Raw genomic sequence first — 13,471 nt, forward strand, 5'->3', positions numbered from 1 at the left:
CTGCAGACCCAGCTCAAAAGCCTTTTTTGCAACAAGACCAGCCCCAAGCATGACACTAGGGTTTGACGTATTTGTGCAGCTTGTAATTGCAGCAATTACAACACTGCCATGCTTAAGCTCTGCAGGCTGTCCGTGGAAAGAGAATTTCACCACTTTGTCTTGTGACTCTTTTGGTATAGCAAAGCCCTATATCATACTCAAAACATTAAGAATATTAGCATCACAGGCTGCAGATAGAGTGCCAATACAGCCTAAATACAATACTGAATTTTAGAGTCAATTCAAGCTCATCCAGGATTTCATTGAAAATGTCTACACCTTTTGATTTACTCATCACTACTTCGTCAGAGTACACTATGGCACCTTTGGTACAAGTTTGTTAGGACAAGAAAACATTTGCATTATTTGATAAAAAAAGAAAAAAGTTGATTTATTACAGTAATTCCATAGAACCACTAATGAAGTAAATTAACCAGGCCATGACATGAAAAGTTCAATGATCATAAGAACAAAATGTTACCTTGAATCCAACTTGATTGTCAAGGCAAGAATGCCAATCAGCCTTCATTTCTTTCAAAGGGACCCGATCATGAGGTCTGCCAATAAGAGTAGGCATACTTAGATGGACCATAACAATATTTACAGAGTCAGTTTGAAGGGGATCTGAAGAAGCTTCATATACCTCTTTGGCCCGGAAATACAGGGTTCAACATCCGTAAGATCTAAATGTAGATAAGATGAATATACTCTTTCTTGCTGGGGCTGAAATCAGGCAAAGAAAATACTTATATCCAAACTGGAACTTATTTAGGCAAAGAAAGTAAAAAAAAAAAAAAAAAAGGCAAACAATCAATTAAACCAAGAAGAAGAACAATAATATGAGATAGAGAAATGTAGAGAGCCTTGCCTCATTATAGTCAACAAACATTTTATTTGCACGCAAATATGCTTCAACCATAGCCACCTGAAGTTCAAAATGAACAGATGGACCTCGTGAAAATTTAAATACAAGAATCAAAAGAAGATAGATATCACTGTTATGAGTCTAATTGTCATCAACTTCATCCACAAATAAAAATATAAATGGTTGTCAAGAAATACTCACGGTTTCATCACTTCTTCCAGTCAATTTTAGATATTGCAAAGTAACATGGTCTACAGGAAAGAATCCCATTGTTGCACCATACTCAGGAGACATATTTGCAATGGTGGCCCTATCAGCTAGTGATATTTCACCCACACCATCACCTACATGCCAGGCACTTGAAAACATTAGATCTGCAATACACAAAGATGGGAGCTCAGAAGTACTAAGTCTTTCATTTCATTACCATGAAACTCAACAAATTTGCCAACAACACCATGCTTCCTTAGTATTTGGGTTACAGTTAGAACCAGGTCAGTAGCTGTGACCCCATTGCGCAACTTTCCAGACAACTTGAATCCAACCACACCAGGCAATACCATGCTCATTGGCTGCATTTGTAAAAATATAGCATTGAAGCTAAATGCAGGGAGCAGTTACTCAATGTTGTTAATTTCCAAAACATCATGCAGGGCAAGACAAATTCCATTGAGAATGACATGCAACTAAGCCATAGTTTCAACATGGCATTATATTTTACGGGTCAATTACAATGTATAAGCATAAGAAATAAGCAGGCCTCATTTGAACAAAAATCAAAAGCCTAAACCAACTAAAGTACATCAAAATGCTAAATGAAAGGCTCATTTAAGTTCCTCTAGAGGATGTGATCAATTACAGGAAAAGGAAGCAGGTTCAATGTCAGAAACAAAAAGGGCCACCCTGGCTTTGACATGATTTAGTGTTGAATTGTTAACTACCATCTCATCTAAGAGCTTAAGCTATTAGATAAAGGGCTACATTTCTCTTTTATATTATTATTTTTACTCTCAATGCATCCCCTCACATGTGGCCGAGTTTCACTATATAATTGGTCTAAACATCTGCAACTATAAAATATTGGGTTAGTGGTGAGGTTTAAACTCCAGATCATTGCTTGCTTTGATACTATGTTAAATTGTTAACTACTATCTCATCTAAAAACTTAAGCTATTTGATAGAGGGTTAACTTTATCTTTTATATTATTATTTTTACCCTCAACAATTAGAAATAACATGAAGACATCAGCCCAAATAAATCTCTGATTTAAAATACTACCCAGCCTAAAACCAAACCAACTAACATAAATAGGCAACTATGATACCCTTTCATGCACAAACGTCCAAGTATGCATGTGTTGCAAGTACATGTGAAAGAACAAGAACAGAAAAGTATAATAAAATCACATCAATGCACATTCTTTTTGCAAAAACTTACTTGGTCTAAAATGTTTACCCCTGCATGCATGAACAGGACAAGAAACAACTAGATCAGCTCCCTTTACATCCTTCTGTAATGCTAAATCTAAATGAAGTACAGTTTACCACATGCCATATGGAATACAGAATCCACAACTTAAGCATGTGAGGTCATCATGAGCATAAGCTTGCATCATTAAGTGATACCTCATCAGGTGCTTCAATACCATTAAGTACAATGAAATGTATATGCTTCAAGTACTACAGGAAATATCATAAACTTCACGTGTATGATAAAAAAACAAATGCTTTTTGCAGCTAAGGAAACAAATCAGTCAATTTTCAATCTGATGTTTCAGGAAAAGCTCTCCATAGTTGGGCCAATTAAATTGTTTACCTGGCCAAGCATTGCTGCCTCTGCTTCAATACCTCCAACTCCCCAACCTGCAACTCCTAACCCATCAATCATGGTAGTGTGAGAATCAGTACCAACCACACTATCGGGATAGAGCATGCCATCAGTGTTAAAAACGACCCGCCCAAGATATTCAAGATTAACCTGACATTCCAATAATGACAATTTGATTAGTGTTTGCTCCACCATAAACATGAATAAGGAAATGCTAAGAAAATTCAAAATTGAAGGGCACTTAAAACTTCTAAGCATGATTCGTTATTGTATAGAAACAAGTATTAACCTTTTAGACGCAAAACCTGAAATTGAAAAATAAAAACACTAACCACATAAATTTACATATGAGATAGATATGCAATTCAATATATTGAAACTCAATAATTCCACAGATCTGCTCTGTTTAGCTCCCATACCTGGTGCACGATACCAGAACCTGGAGGAACCACAAGCATGTTTTGGAATGCATTTGAGCCCCATTTTAGAAAAGCAAATCTCTCTTTGTTTCTCTGGAATTCGAGTTCCATATTTGCTTGTACTGCATTTTCTGATCTTGTAACATCAACTTGAACTGAATGATCAACAACAAGATCTACGGGAACCTGCATAAAGGATATTATATGAAAAGATTGGAGGAATGGGAGTGTGCAGAGTAAACCTCCAAAACCCACTAGCCTGATACTCAAATCTTAGGATAAAAATTAAATACAGTGGCTGAGAATGTCACTCACCAAAGGATTGATCTTGTTAGAATCGCTGCCAAGATTGTTCATAGCATCTCTCATACAAGCAAGGTCAACCACAACTGGTACACCAGTAAAATCCTGGCACAAGAGAGAGTTTAGAAGCTGAAAGCAGGTTCATAACACTGAATGGAAGAAAACCCTAGTACCTGCAGGAGAACACGAGCAGGCTTGAAGGGAATTTCAACTTGATTTGGTGAAGTATTTTCCCAATCAATAATTTTCTCAACATCATCCTTAGTAACTTGAAAGTTGTCACAGTTCCGAATTGCTGACTCAAGAAGGATCCTAATAGAATACGGAAGCTTATCTGCTTACACATGCAGGGGAATAAAAAAAGCACGAAGTCAACCATATGTCTAAAACAAGCCCTGGTACCCAGTACTGGCAAGAGAGATATTATACAAATTATTTCAGACTCTCAGAGGGTCAAATGGTGGAAATTGCTTATACAAATATAAATCAAGCAAAATTGACATTATAAATATATATACTGCAAATAGCTCAAAAGAACATAAATAATTATAGTAGTGACAAGAAAGTAGAAAGGTTCTAGAAAAGCAAGATGGAAAAAGTGCACTCTGAAAGCTTATATACAAACTGAAAGAATCAAATAAATGCCTTAACAACAAGATGATTACATTCTTGGTTTTTTTTCTCATTCTTTCTTAGCAATGGGGGGGAACTTCTGGTATGTTGGGCAAGCAGTAATTAGCAGAGGAGGAGTAAACTGCTCAAATATCCCAAAACAAGTCAAAAGCATTACCAATCCTTGGATCATTCAAACCAGGCAAACTATAGAATTTTCCGAATTCACCACCCCCTGGCTTGGGAAGACTGGTCAAAATTCCCTTGAAAGCATGCTCAGCAGCTGAAAAGATACAGATAAACAACATTACGAAATTAGATTGTTAATTGCCACTTCTAAATGCTAGGCTTTTATTGCTAATGAATGATATCTAAATAGGTTTCAGATGATTCCAATTAGCAGAAGGTGTTATAGGAATCCCATTTCTAATACTCAGTACAATATTAATGACATTACTAATTTATATTTCTAGTAGTAATTTATTATTAATAATATTATAACATAAGTTTATATTACAATATTTTTAATATTAGAAAAATAAAGTTCATATTTTAAAATTGATACCAATATAAACACATTAATATTGATTTTGGTTGGATAGTTGATTTTGGTTGGATAGAGAGTTAGAAACTGATGCTCTTTCTATTTGCAGATACGAAAGTAAAAAACTAGTTCTCGATGAAATCTCATCAGAAAATACCATCATAAATCAAAGACGCAGACAAAGAAAGCGTGAGCGAAAGGAAACACAAAACAGTACCCAACGTAGCAATACGCCGCTGGAAGCGGTCGATGACAGGAGCAGCCGTCCTGATCTGAGCCGTCAGACTCGCCGGAGACTTCCAATCGACGCCATGGCTCCACCTCGGAACAGAACATCGCAGGCTCCGCAACGCCGAGGCAAAGCTAAAAGATCGACTCTGGATGATCTGTTCGCCGCCATGACAAGGCAACGGCTGAGAAGCCGGCGAAGAAACAGCCTTCGAAAGAGAGGAGAACGACGAAGCTCTAGTCCTCGAGGCTCTGCGAAGCGCAGCGGAGGAGCGGGAGGCGGTGTACATGACGCCGATCACGCATTCAAAACCTCCGAATTGCAGGGAGAGGGAGTGAAGACAGATCGATTTGGACACAGAACCGAGGAAGGTCAGAGCGTGTGCCTGGCGAACGCGCGAGGCTGCTAGGGTTGCGTGCCAGAATCTGGGAGAGGAAATCGAACGGGAAGGGGGGAATCGGGCTTCGCTCGATATGCTCTCTGACTTGCTCTATATATAGGGCTAATAATTATTCCTTGTTTGTTTCACTTTCGCAGGGAAGTTTCAGTATGGAGAGGCGACCAATGGTTGGCTGACATTTCTTCAATGGTTAGGACTCTTCAATTTTGCCAAGTAACAAAAGTGTTTTTTTAATATATATACATATATATTTTTTTATATTAAAAATAATTTTAATATAAAATTAAAAAATATGTGATCAGATTAATTTTTTTTTTTAAATTACGCGTTATCACTCGCGCCCCCACCAAACCCATCCCAAAATCATCACAATAAAGATAAATCAAGTATGTGAATGAATAACCAAGATTTTTTTTTTTTTAAACTGTATCCATTGACACTTACCAATGACTACTCTCAAAAAAATGTAAATTTTTTACTTGCTCAAAAATCGATCCCGCACTAACAGCCTCCATCAGACTAGTTTTTTACATGCAGGGATAGGGTGTTCGTCTAGTCTAGTCGTGATTGGGACTCTTATGAATCTCTAATTGAATATTGAACTAATAAAAACATTATTGGATTAAACTAAATTAGTTTAATTTAGTAATATTCTTTTCTTATTTTTTAATTTTTAAATATAACTTTTTTAAAAAAGAAAAAATAAAGCGCAACCATTTGCAAGATTACCATCACCACCAATAGCACAAACAATCAACTAGGGGTACAATCTAAACTACAATGTTTAGAGAGAGAAGGGCAAGCCAACGTGAAAAAAGTAGCATTATAAGCGAGAACAGGGTTGGACCTTTCATGAAACTCATGAGACGATTGTTTGGTCCATGAATATTGGACTATTTGAGGGCCCATAATTTGGAAACCCTCCCTCTTTATAAGGGCCCACTGCCGAGTCACCCACCTATTTTCCCTCTATAAACATAACTTCGCCCATACTCTTCTCTCTTTCTTGTTTTTGCTCGCTGCCTTGCCTATCTCTCTTGCTTCGTCATTCTTGACATTGCCATCGCTCTCGTTCTCGCCTCTTGCTGCCTCTCTCTCCTCTAGCTGCTCCATCACCCTTTGCCCTTGCCATCTCGCTCTCTTCTCTCACTGCTTAGTCGCCCGCCCTCGTGGTCGCCTAGCCGATGGCTCGCTCTCCATCGCTCATTGCCTCTTTCTCACTCTGTTGCTTCGTTGCATGGTTGCAGTTTCGCACCCTGGCCTGCTCGACCTCGTGGCCGATGGCTCACCAGCTCTTGCCTCTTGCTCCATCGCCCACTGTCATTGATGGCTCACTGCCTCTCAGTTGCCAATTGGCTCATCAGATTTAAGGGCTCATTTTTACATTTTGCCTCAAGGTATCAAAATCTCAAGTATAGCATTGGATAAGAAATAAGACGACAACGATGATAAGGGGAATGGTTGGACGATGGAAATGGGCTGATGGTGAGCACGAGCAAGCAGATGCTAGCCCCAGTAGCAATAGATGAAGTCTTAAGCTGAAATAAGGCAAGTGATTGATGATCGGTCGATGACTCAACATCAATGATAATAAAGATTATGATGGCTAATGAATAAGAGAGAAATTGAATGAAACGAAAAAATGGACTCAATTGGGGGATTATTGAAATGAGGCCTCAATGGAAGGGGTTTTACTATTTAAATTTTGCTTTTGGCCTTTTAACTTTAGAAGGCGTTTGGTATGGGATAAGCTTTTAAATTCTTATAATTCATGATTCGTGATAATGTTTTGGGGAATATTTGATTCTCATAATTTATGTAATTTCATATTTGATTAGATTTAAACATTATCAGGAATGTTGGTATTCTTTTATGAAAATTTTACATTTTTATGTTTGGTTTAAATGTAATATTCTTGAGAATCAATATTTTTTTCCCAAAATTACTCTTTTTTATTTTTATTTAAAAATAATAAATTCCTTTTAATATATAAAATATTGGAACTTATGACCTTTTAGAAAGTAAAAAAACGTCATTTTTTTACACATAATGTATATATATGTGCATGTATATATACACTTGTAAGAAAGAAATTATAAAAAAAATAATCGTGAAAGAATTTTGAGGTTATAAGAAAATAAGGGGTATTTTAGACTTTTTATTTGTTAAAAGTCCATAGAAATCCAAGATTTTCAACTCCCATGAATTTTTTTTTGTGAGGAAGTTGATTAAAAATAAATTTTGAAAATGTTATTTTATAGAATTCTTTTAAAAAAAAAGTTTGTATTAAACATGACGTCGTAAATTTCTAACCTAACATTTTCAAGAATTTAAAAATTTTTCTTATCCCAAATGCTCTCTTATAATTTCATAACTAAATCTTAAACTAAACAAGAAAACTAGTTGGCATTTCTAAGCGGACCACATATTGAAATTTGAATACCATTATGCGAGGGACTAAAAAAGATTATATTTTATATACAGATGACGTAAATATAAATTGTGTCATTAATAAATAAGATTAGATGGATTAAAGAATGTCACAACATTCCATATAAATATGACGTTGATCGCAAAAGGTTGATGGCAAGATGATAAGATTTTATTATGATTCTTAGCCTTAGATAAAGTTGAATGAGAACATATAGAGAGATAAATTCTTAAATATTTTAAAATTAAACACAATTATCTCAATATATTTATAATATCATATAAAGTAGAACATTAATAACGTTAAATAAGATTACATCTAAGTTACCTCTTATGCCGAAAATTGTGAGACCGAGTGGTAGGGGCCCCACAAAGGAGACCATCCCAAGATTACATCTAAATTTTTAATTTATATTAAAATTTTAAGATTTTAATTTACAAATTAAAAGTATTTCGATCAAATTCGAGTTAGTCCATACCAGTTGCACACCCTATTGATTAAAACTCTTTAATACCAATTTAAATGATAAAATTTTCTAAGAATATATCTCAAATTACAAAAAAAAAAAAATTATAATTTGCCTTAAAATATTTTTGATATGTCATGGACAAAAGTCAACTAAAAAATTAAAAAAAGTTTAAAATAATTTTTAAAATAAAAAAAATCAAAATTATCAGAGTCTCAAAGACTGAAAATACAGATCTCTGAGAGACAGTCTCCTAAGGAATGCACAGGCCTTTGCATATATCCCAAATTATAAAAAAAAAAGAAAACTACAATTTGCCTTAAAATATTTTAAATCAAAACAAATGGAGCATAATAATTGCAGATATTTTCGTTTTGAAAGGGACTTTTAATAGGAGACTTTCACTTTCAGACCCCACGTGAATGGTATTTTTGCAATTTTATGTAACCATTTTAAAATTATAAGTCAAGATTGATCTCATCTAGAAACGTAATATCAGTCATCCCCTCAATAATGTCAAATAAACAATAATCTTCATAAAAAAAAAATTTAAAAATAATTCTTATAAATTAATTAATCATCATAAAATTTATAGTAATTTTATCAAAAATTAATAATTATTATTATAATCATCTATTTATAAATTAATTAATAATAAATATATAACTATAAGAGAGTATTATCATCTATTTTTTAAGAGATTTATAAAACAGAACATTGTTGTTAAAATCTCGATTTTACTAATATGATTTTACGATTTTACATTTCAGAAACCTCCAAATGATTTAAATCCCATGTAAAATCTTATTTGAAGTAAAATCTTATAAAATTCAAATTTTAGATGTACAATTTTACGATTTTACGTTTCAAGTATAAATTACAACTTAAATCTAATGGAGAATATTGAAATCACCCTCTAAAGAATTTTAAGTTATATTTTACCTCTAAATTGCCTATACCAACATGTTAGTTTTGAGTTATATTTTGAAAGCATCATCTTTTGAGTTATAATAAGGAATAATTAGGTTATTAAATGATATTAATTTATTTTTTATAAAATTATGTTGTTATAAACATATATTTATAAAAATTAAAGAATTTTTTTAATTATCTCTAAAATCTTAAGATTTTACGATTCGATTTTACAATCCGATTTTATGAACCATTTTTCGATTTCACTTAAAATCTCGATTTTAACTACCTTAAAATAAAAAAATAGTTATGAGTGAAAGGATATAACGATTGCATGTGTTAATGCTTAGCGGTAGATATAAGAATACAAAATTATTTTTTATAATTTTTTCAAAAATTATACAAATAAATAGTCAAAATGAATCGTTTCTTACATAATATAATAATACCATTCATATGTACATAACAAAATCATACATTACGAAAACCACATAATGTAAATCCACAATGATACTATAAATCTACCATCGACTATTCTTGCCGAACAGTCGTCGAAAACTTGTCAAAAACCACAACCGCTGAACTTGTCGATAACTCTTGTCGTTACACGTGTTTGAATCGCTAGAGAACGGACAATGATCGCCACGGGCCGCATGCTACAGTATCCACCCCGAAGACGTACGCTGCTAACTGGCTGCCACGTCGGTCGCCACTGCAACGAAGACGACGAACAGCTTCGCCGAAAAATACATCGCTGCCCGTTCTTCAAGCTTCCAATTTCCGCGAATAATTTCCTTCCAAAGCCTTCCGTCCGTGGGCTTCTCCAAGAAGCTCTCATGTCCGCCAGCCTTGCCCCACAACCCACTGTCCCCTTTCCCTTTTATAATATATATATATATACATATATACGTACAGCCGAGAGAAGCATCGAAGAAGAAGATGCTGTGGGCGATACTCAACATATATATATATATATATATAATATATGATATTATATATATTAGTGCGTCTTGGTGGACGGACCAAGAAGACGGAAAGGGGATGATAAATGGGCTTCTGCATGCTCATCTATATATATACATACATATAATCTATATAATAAGGGAGGATGGTTTTTGAAATTGGGAGACAAATGTGAGGGGGATATTTTTTGGATGGTTGAGATTAATTTTCAAGAGATTTGATGACTGAGATCAATAGTTTTTCCCCCCAAAATGCATCCCATCCCATCCTTCCTTTTTGCCCACCCAACTCACTCCCTCTCTGCAAACCCACCCCCCTTCTCCCCCCCATCTCTCTCTCTCTCTCTCTCTCTCTCAAAGCCCCTGCATTGTTGCCATTGCAGCCCACCGCCATCACGCCTCGCCAACCCCGCTCCATCCCATCCTCCCCCTCTGTGTGTATCTCCATTTCATTTTACTGTGTGTGTATTCTTATCTCCATTTCACTATGTGTATCTGCCATCACTGTGTATGTATATTTCTTATCTCTCTCTCCTCACTGTGTATATAGTCATTGTGTGTTTGTATGTATTTAGTCATTGTATATATATAGACTCCATTACGACTGTTTGTGAGCACACAGTGACTGTGTGCGTATATATTTTTTTAGTTTGTGAGTATATCCAATAGTCACTGTGTGCGTATATATTTTTTTAGTTTGTGTATATAGTTTCAATGTGTGTAGTCAGTGTTTTTATGTTTGTGAGCATATCCAATGTGTATATAGTTTTAATGTTGCGACTGTGTTTGCATGTATCTATTGTATCGTGTGTGTTTGTAAGTATAATTACTGTGTGTATATATTTTTTTAATTTGTATATATAATTTCAATGTGTGCTCGGCAGCCTCTACAGAACAATTCTCCAGGCCCATTTGTCTCCTACTTCAAATGTGCCTCCTGCCAGCCTTGAACTAATTGTTCTGGAGAATTGTCTCCCACTTTCATATGCATGTGTGTACAAAATAATTGTCTCCCATTTATATAGTTGAACCAGAATAAATCTAACAATTTAATTATCTCCCACTTCAATGGAAATGTTCGGCAGCCTCTGGAGAACAATTCTGCAAGCTATTACTCCTTTCAATTTCAATTCTCAGCATGTAAGTGTGCCTCATGCTAGCCCTACTCACTTTGTCTCCCACTTCAATTGCCAGTAACCTTTTCAATTGGAATGTGTCTTGAAGTTTGTCAATTAAATAAATAATTTCACTAATTAATTATGAGAACATTTAATGATATTTCTAATTAATTAATTATGAGAACATTTAATAATAATTTAATTATACACATAATATTATGAGAACATTTCTAAAAAATAATATTTCGTTAAAAATATCATCAACAGTTAATGGTAAAAGAACACACATTCATTAAAAATTTCATTAACTCACTTAGGGCTTGATCTTCTAATTTTTCAACAGATTAATTAATCCTACCACTTAATAAGTCAGTCATTCAAACAGATTGATTGCACCAAATTAATTAAATAAAAATTAAAAAAGAGAAATCACAGGTAAATAAAATTATACTTTAAGCTTGAGTGAGGGAATTAATTATTACTGTAAATGATGCAATGAATTCGTTCAACACCTAAACCTAGCCTTTGCTTTCTATTTAAAAAAAATTTTATTACTGTAAAAAATTGTTGCTTTCTACAACAATTGAAAATTTTAAAATAGAAAAAGACACTAATAGTAGACGACTTTGTTATTTGTTAAAATATTATTATTTATATTTATATTAAATAATTAAGATATTTATCTCTTTTGTCATTTAAAAATTTATAAATTGTTTATAAAATGACTAATAATAATTATATTATGAATATTAATAATAATATTTATAATAATGAATAATATTTATAATAATGAATAATCAATAATAATGAATAATTATAAATAATATTTATAAATTTAATATTTATTATTTTACTCAAAAAGAATATTTAATTTATTGAGTTTAATAGAAATTTGTCAAATATTAAAATTTAATAGAAATTAGTCAAAAATCTTCTTGCTTTATAATAAGAGAATTTTTTTTTTTACTATCAAAGTATTTTTTTTAATTTAACTTTTTTATTTTTTGTTATACAACGTTAATAAATATACACCGTGCCTAAAGGCACGGGCATTTTCTAGTCTATATAATAAAACAAGATGGTTTTTGAAAATGTCTCCAATGGGAGATATTTTAATGGCTAGGATCAATTTCTGATAGATTGATGGTTGGGATTAAAAATTTTCCCGCCTAAAACGCAGCAAAAATCTTCCCATCCTCTCTCACTGCCCCTTTCTCTCTCTTTCCCTCAGAGACCCATCCACTCAGTCTCTCTCTCTCTCTCTCTCTTTCTCTCTCAGAGACCCCCACCCTCACTCACTCTCTTTCTCCCTCCCTGCAGCTTCACGCCCAAACATCTGTCTCATAAAAGCAGCAGTCAGAATTGCTCTAACAGGTTTGGTAGGAAAATTTCATTTCTCCCTCCCTCCTTCTGAATACTTGCTTATGTCTTCGAATCAACATTCAATATAGAGATAGAGGTTTATAGCGGAGGAGGCAGTACCTGTTTCTGCTCAAGGCAATGTGAACACCAAAAAACTCCATACATTTTAGCTCTTACAGAATGTAGATGTCTTGATTATGTTGTAATCTCAGTTGTAAAAGGTTCCAGATCAATCTCAGCAGAGCTGGTAGAGAAAAGGAGAAGTTCAAGATAAATGGTTCCTTAGATACATATATATACACAGTCACATACACGCACACACATATACCCACCCACCAACAATGGCCGATCCTCTCTCTCTCTCTCTCTCTATACATATATACAGAGCAAGCAATGGGCGAGAGAGTTGCAGCGGCGATGGAGCCTGAAGCAGCGAGCGGCCAGATGTGGGCTCGCGGTGGAGAGCCGATGCAGCGGCTAGGTGCGGCGGTCAGAGGCGCGGCCGATCGCGGACTGATGCGGCGGCGATGGAGGTCCGTGCACGCAGGCAGAGGCGTGGGAGCTGGCCCGCGGCGGCGAAAGGCTGATGGCTTCGGTGGTGCGGCGACCGAGAACGACTGACGGAGATGACGTTGTCCGCGGCGGCGACAGGCAGAGGCTAGGCCAGCGGGAGGGCGTGCGTTGCAGAAGGAAGAAGATGAAGGGATAAGAGAAAAAAGAAAAGAAAAAAAAAAGAAAAGAAAAAAATACTAAAAAAATAAGAGAAGGGGAGAAAATGTCAAAAAAAAATTAAAAATCAATTTAAGTCTTAAGGAGCTCGAAAATGGGACCCTTGGAGACCCTGACCACCGGCAGTCGGGACTCCAAAATTTTTTAAATTTTTAAATTTTTAAAAAATTTATATAAAATTTTTAAATACCAATACTTAATTTTTTTTGGTATTTCAATTTTTAAAGCATTTAATACTTAATTTTTAAATAT

The 13,471-nt window shown here is 34.5% G+C and overlaps 1 protein-coding gene across 1 annotated transcript in view; it reads right to left on the reverse strand.

Annotated features, from left to right (window-relative positions):
* LOC127811345 (aconitate hydratase, cytoplasmic) overlaps window positions 1-5,334 on the reverse strand; it is a 37,492-nt gene extending 32,158 nt beyond the window's left edge. The window contains exons 1-12 of the mRNA XM_052351106.1: window positions 4,828-5,334; window positions 4,245-4,349; window positions 3,628-3,788; window positions 3,467-3,559; window positions 3,152-3,337; window positions 2,721-2,882; window positions 1,332-1,476; window positions 1,106-1,248; window positions 908-964; window positions 683-762; window positions 521-596; window positions 1-186 (exon numbers count right to left, since the gene is read on the reverse strand). Coding sequence (XP_052207066.1) covers window positions 1-186; window positions 521-596; window positions 683-762; window positions 908-964; window positions 1,106-1,248; window positions 1,332-1,476; window positions 2,721-2,882; window positions 3,152-3,337; window positions 3,467-3,559; window positions 3,628-3,788; window positions 4,245-4,349; window positions 4,828-5,128 — 1,695 coding nt within the window. The 5' untranslated portion in view covers window positions 5,129-5,334. The remainder of the gene's footprint in view (window positions 187-520; window positions 597-682; window positions 763-907; window positions 965-1,105; window positions 1,249-1,331; window positions 1,477-2,720; window positions 2,883-3,151; window positions 3,338-3,466; window positions 3,560-3,627; window positions 3,789-4,244; window positions 4,350-4,827) is intronic.
* Window positions 5,335-13,471: the final 8,137 nt, after the last annotated feature.

This window comes from Diospyros lotus, chromosome 10 (assembly GCF_014633365.1).
Source record: "Diospyros lotus cultivar Yz01 chromosome 10, ASM1463336v1, whole genome shotgun sequence".
Classification (NCBI taxonomy): Eukaryota; Viridiplantae; Streptophyta; class Magnoliopsida; order Ericales; family Ebenaceae; genus Diospyros; species Diospyros lotus.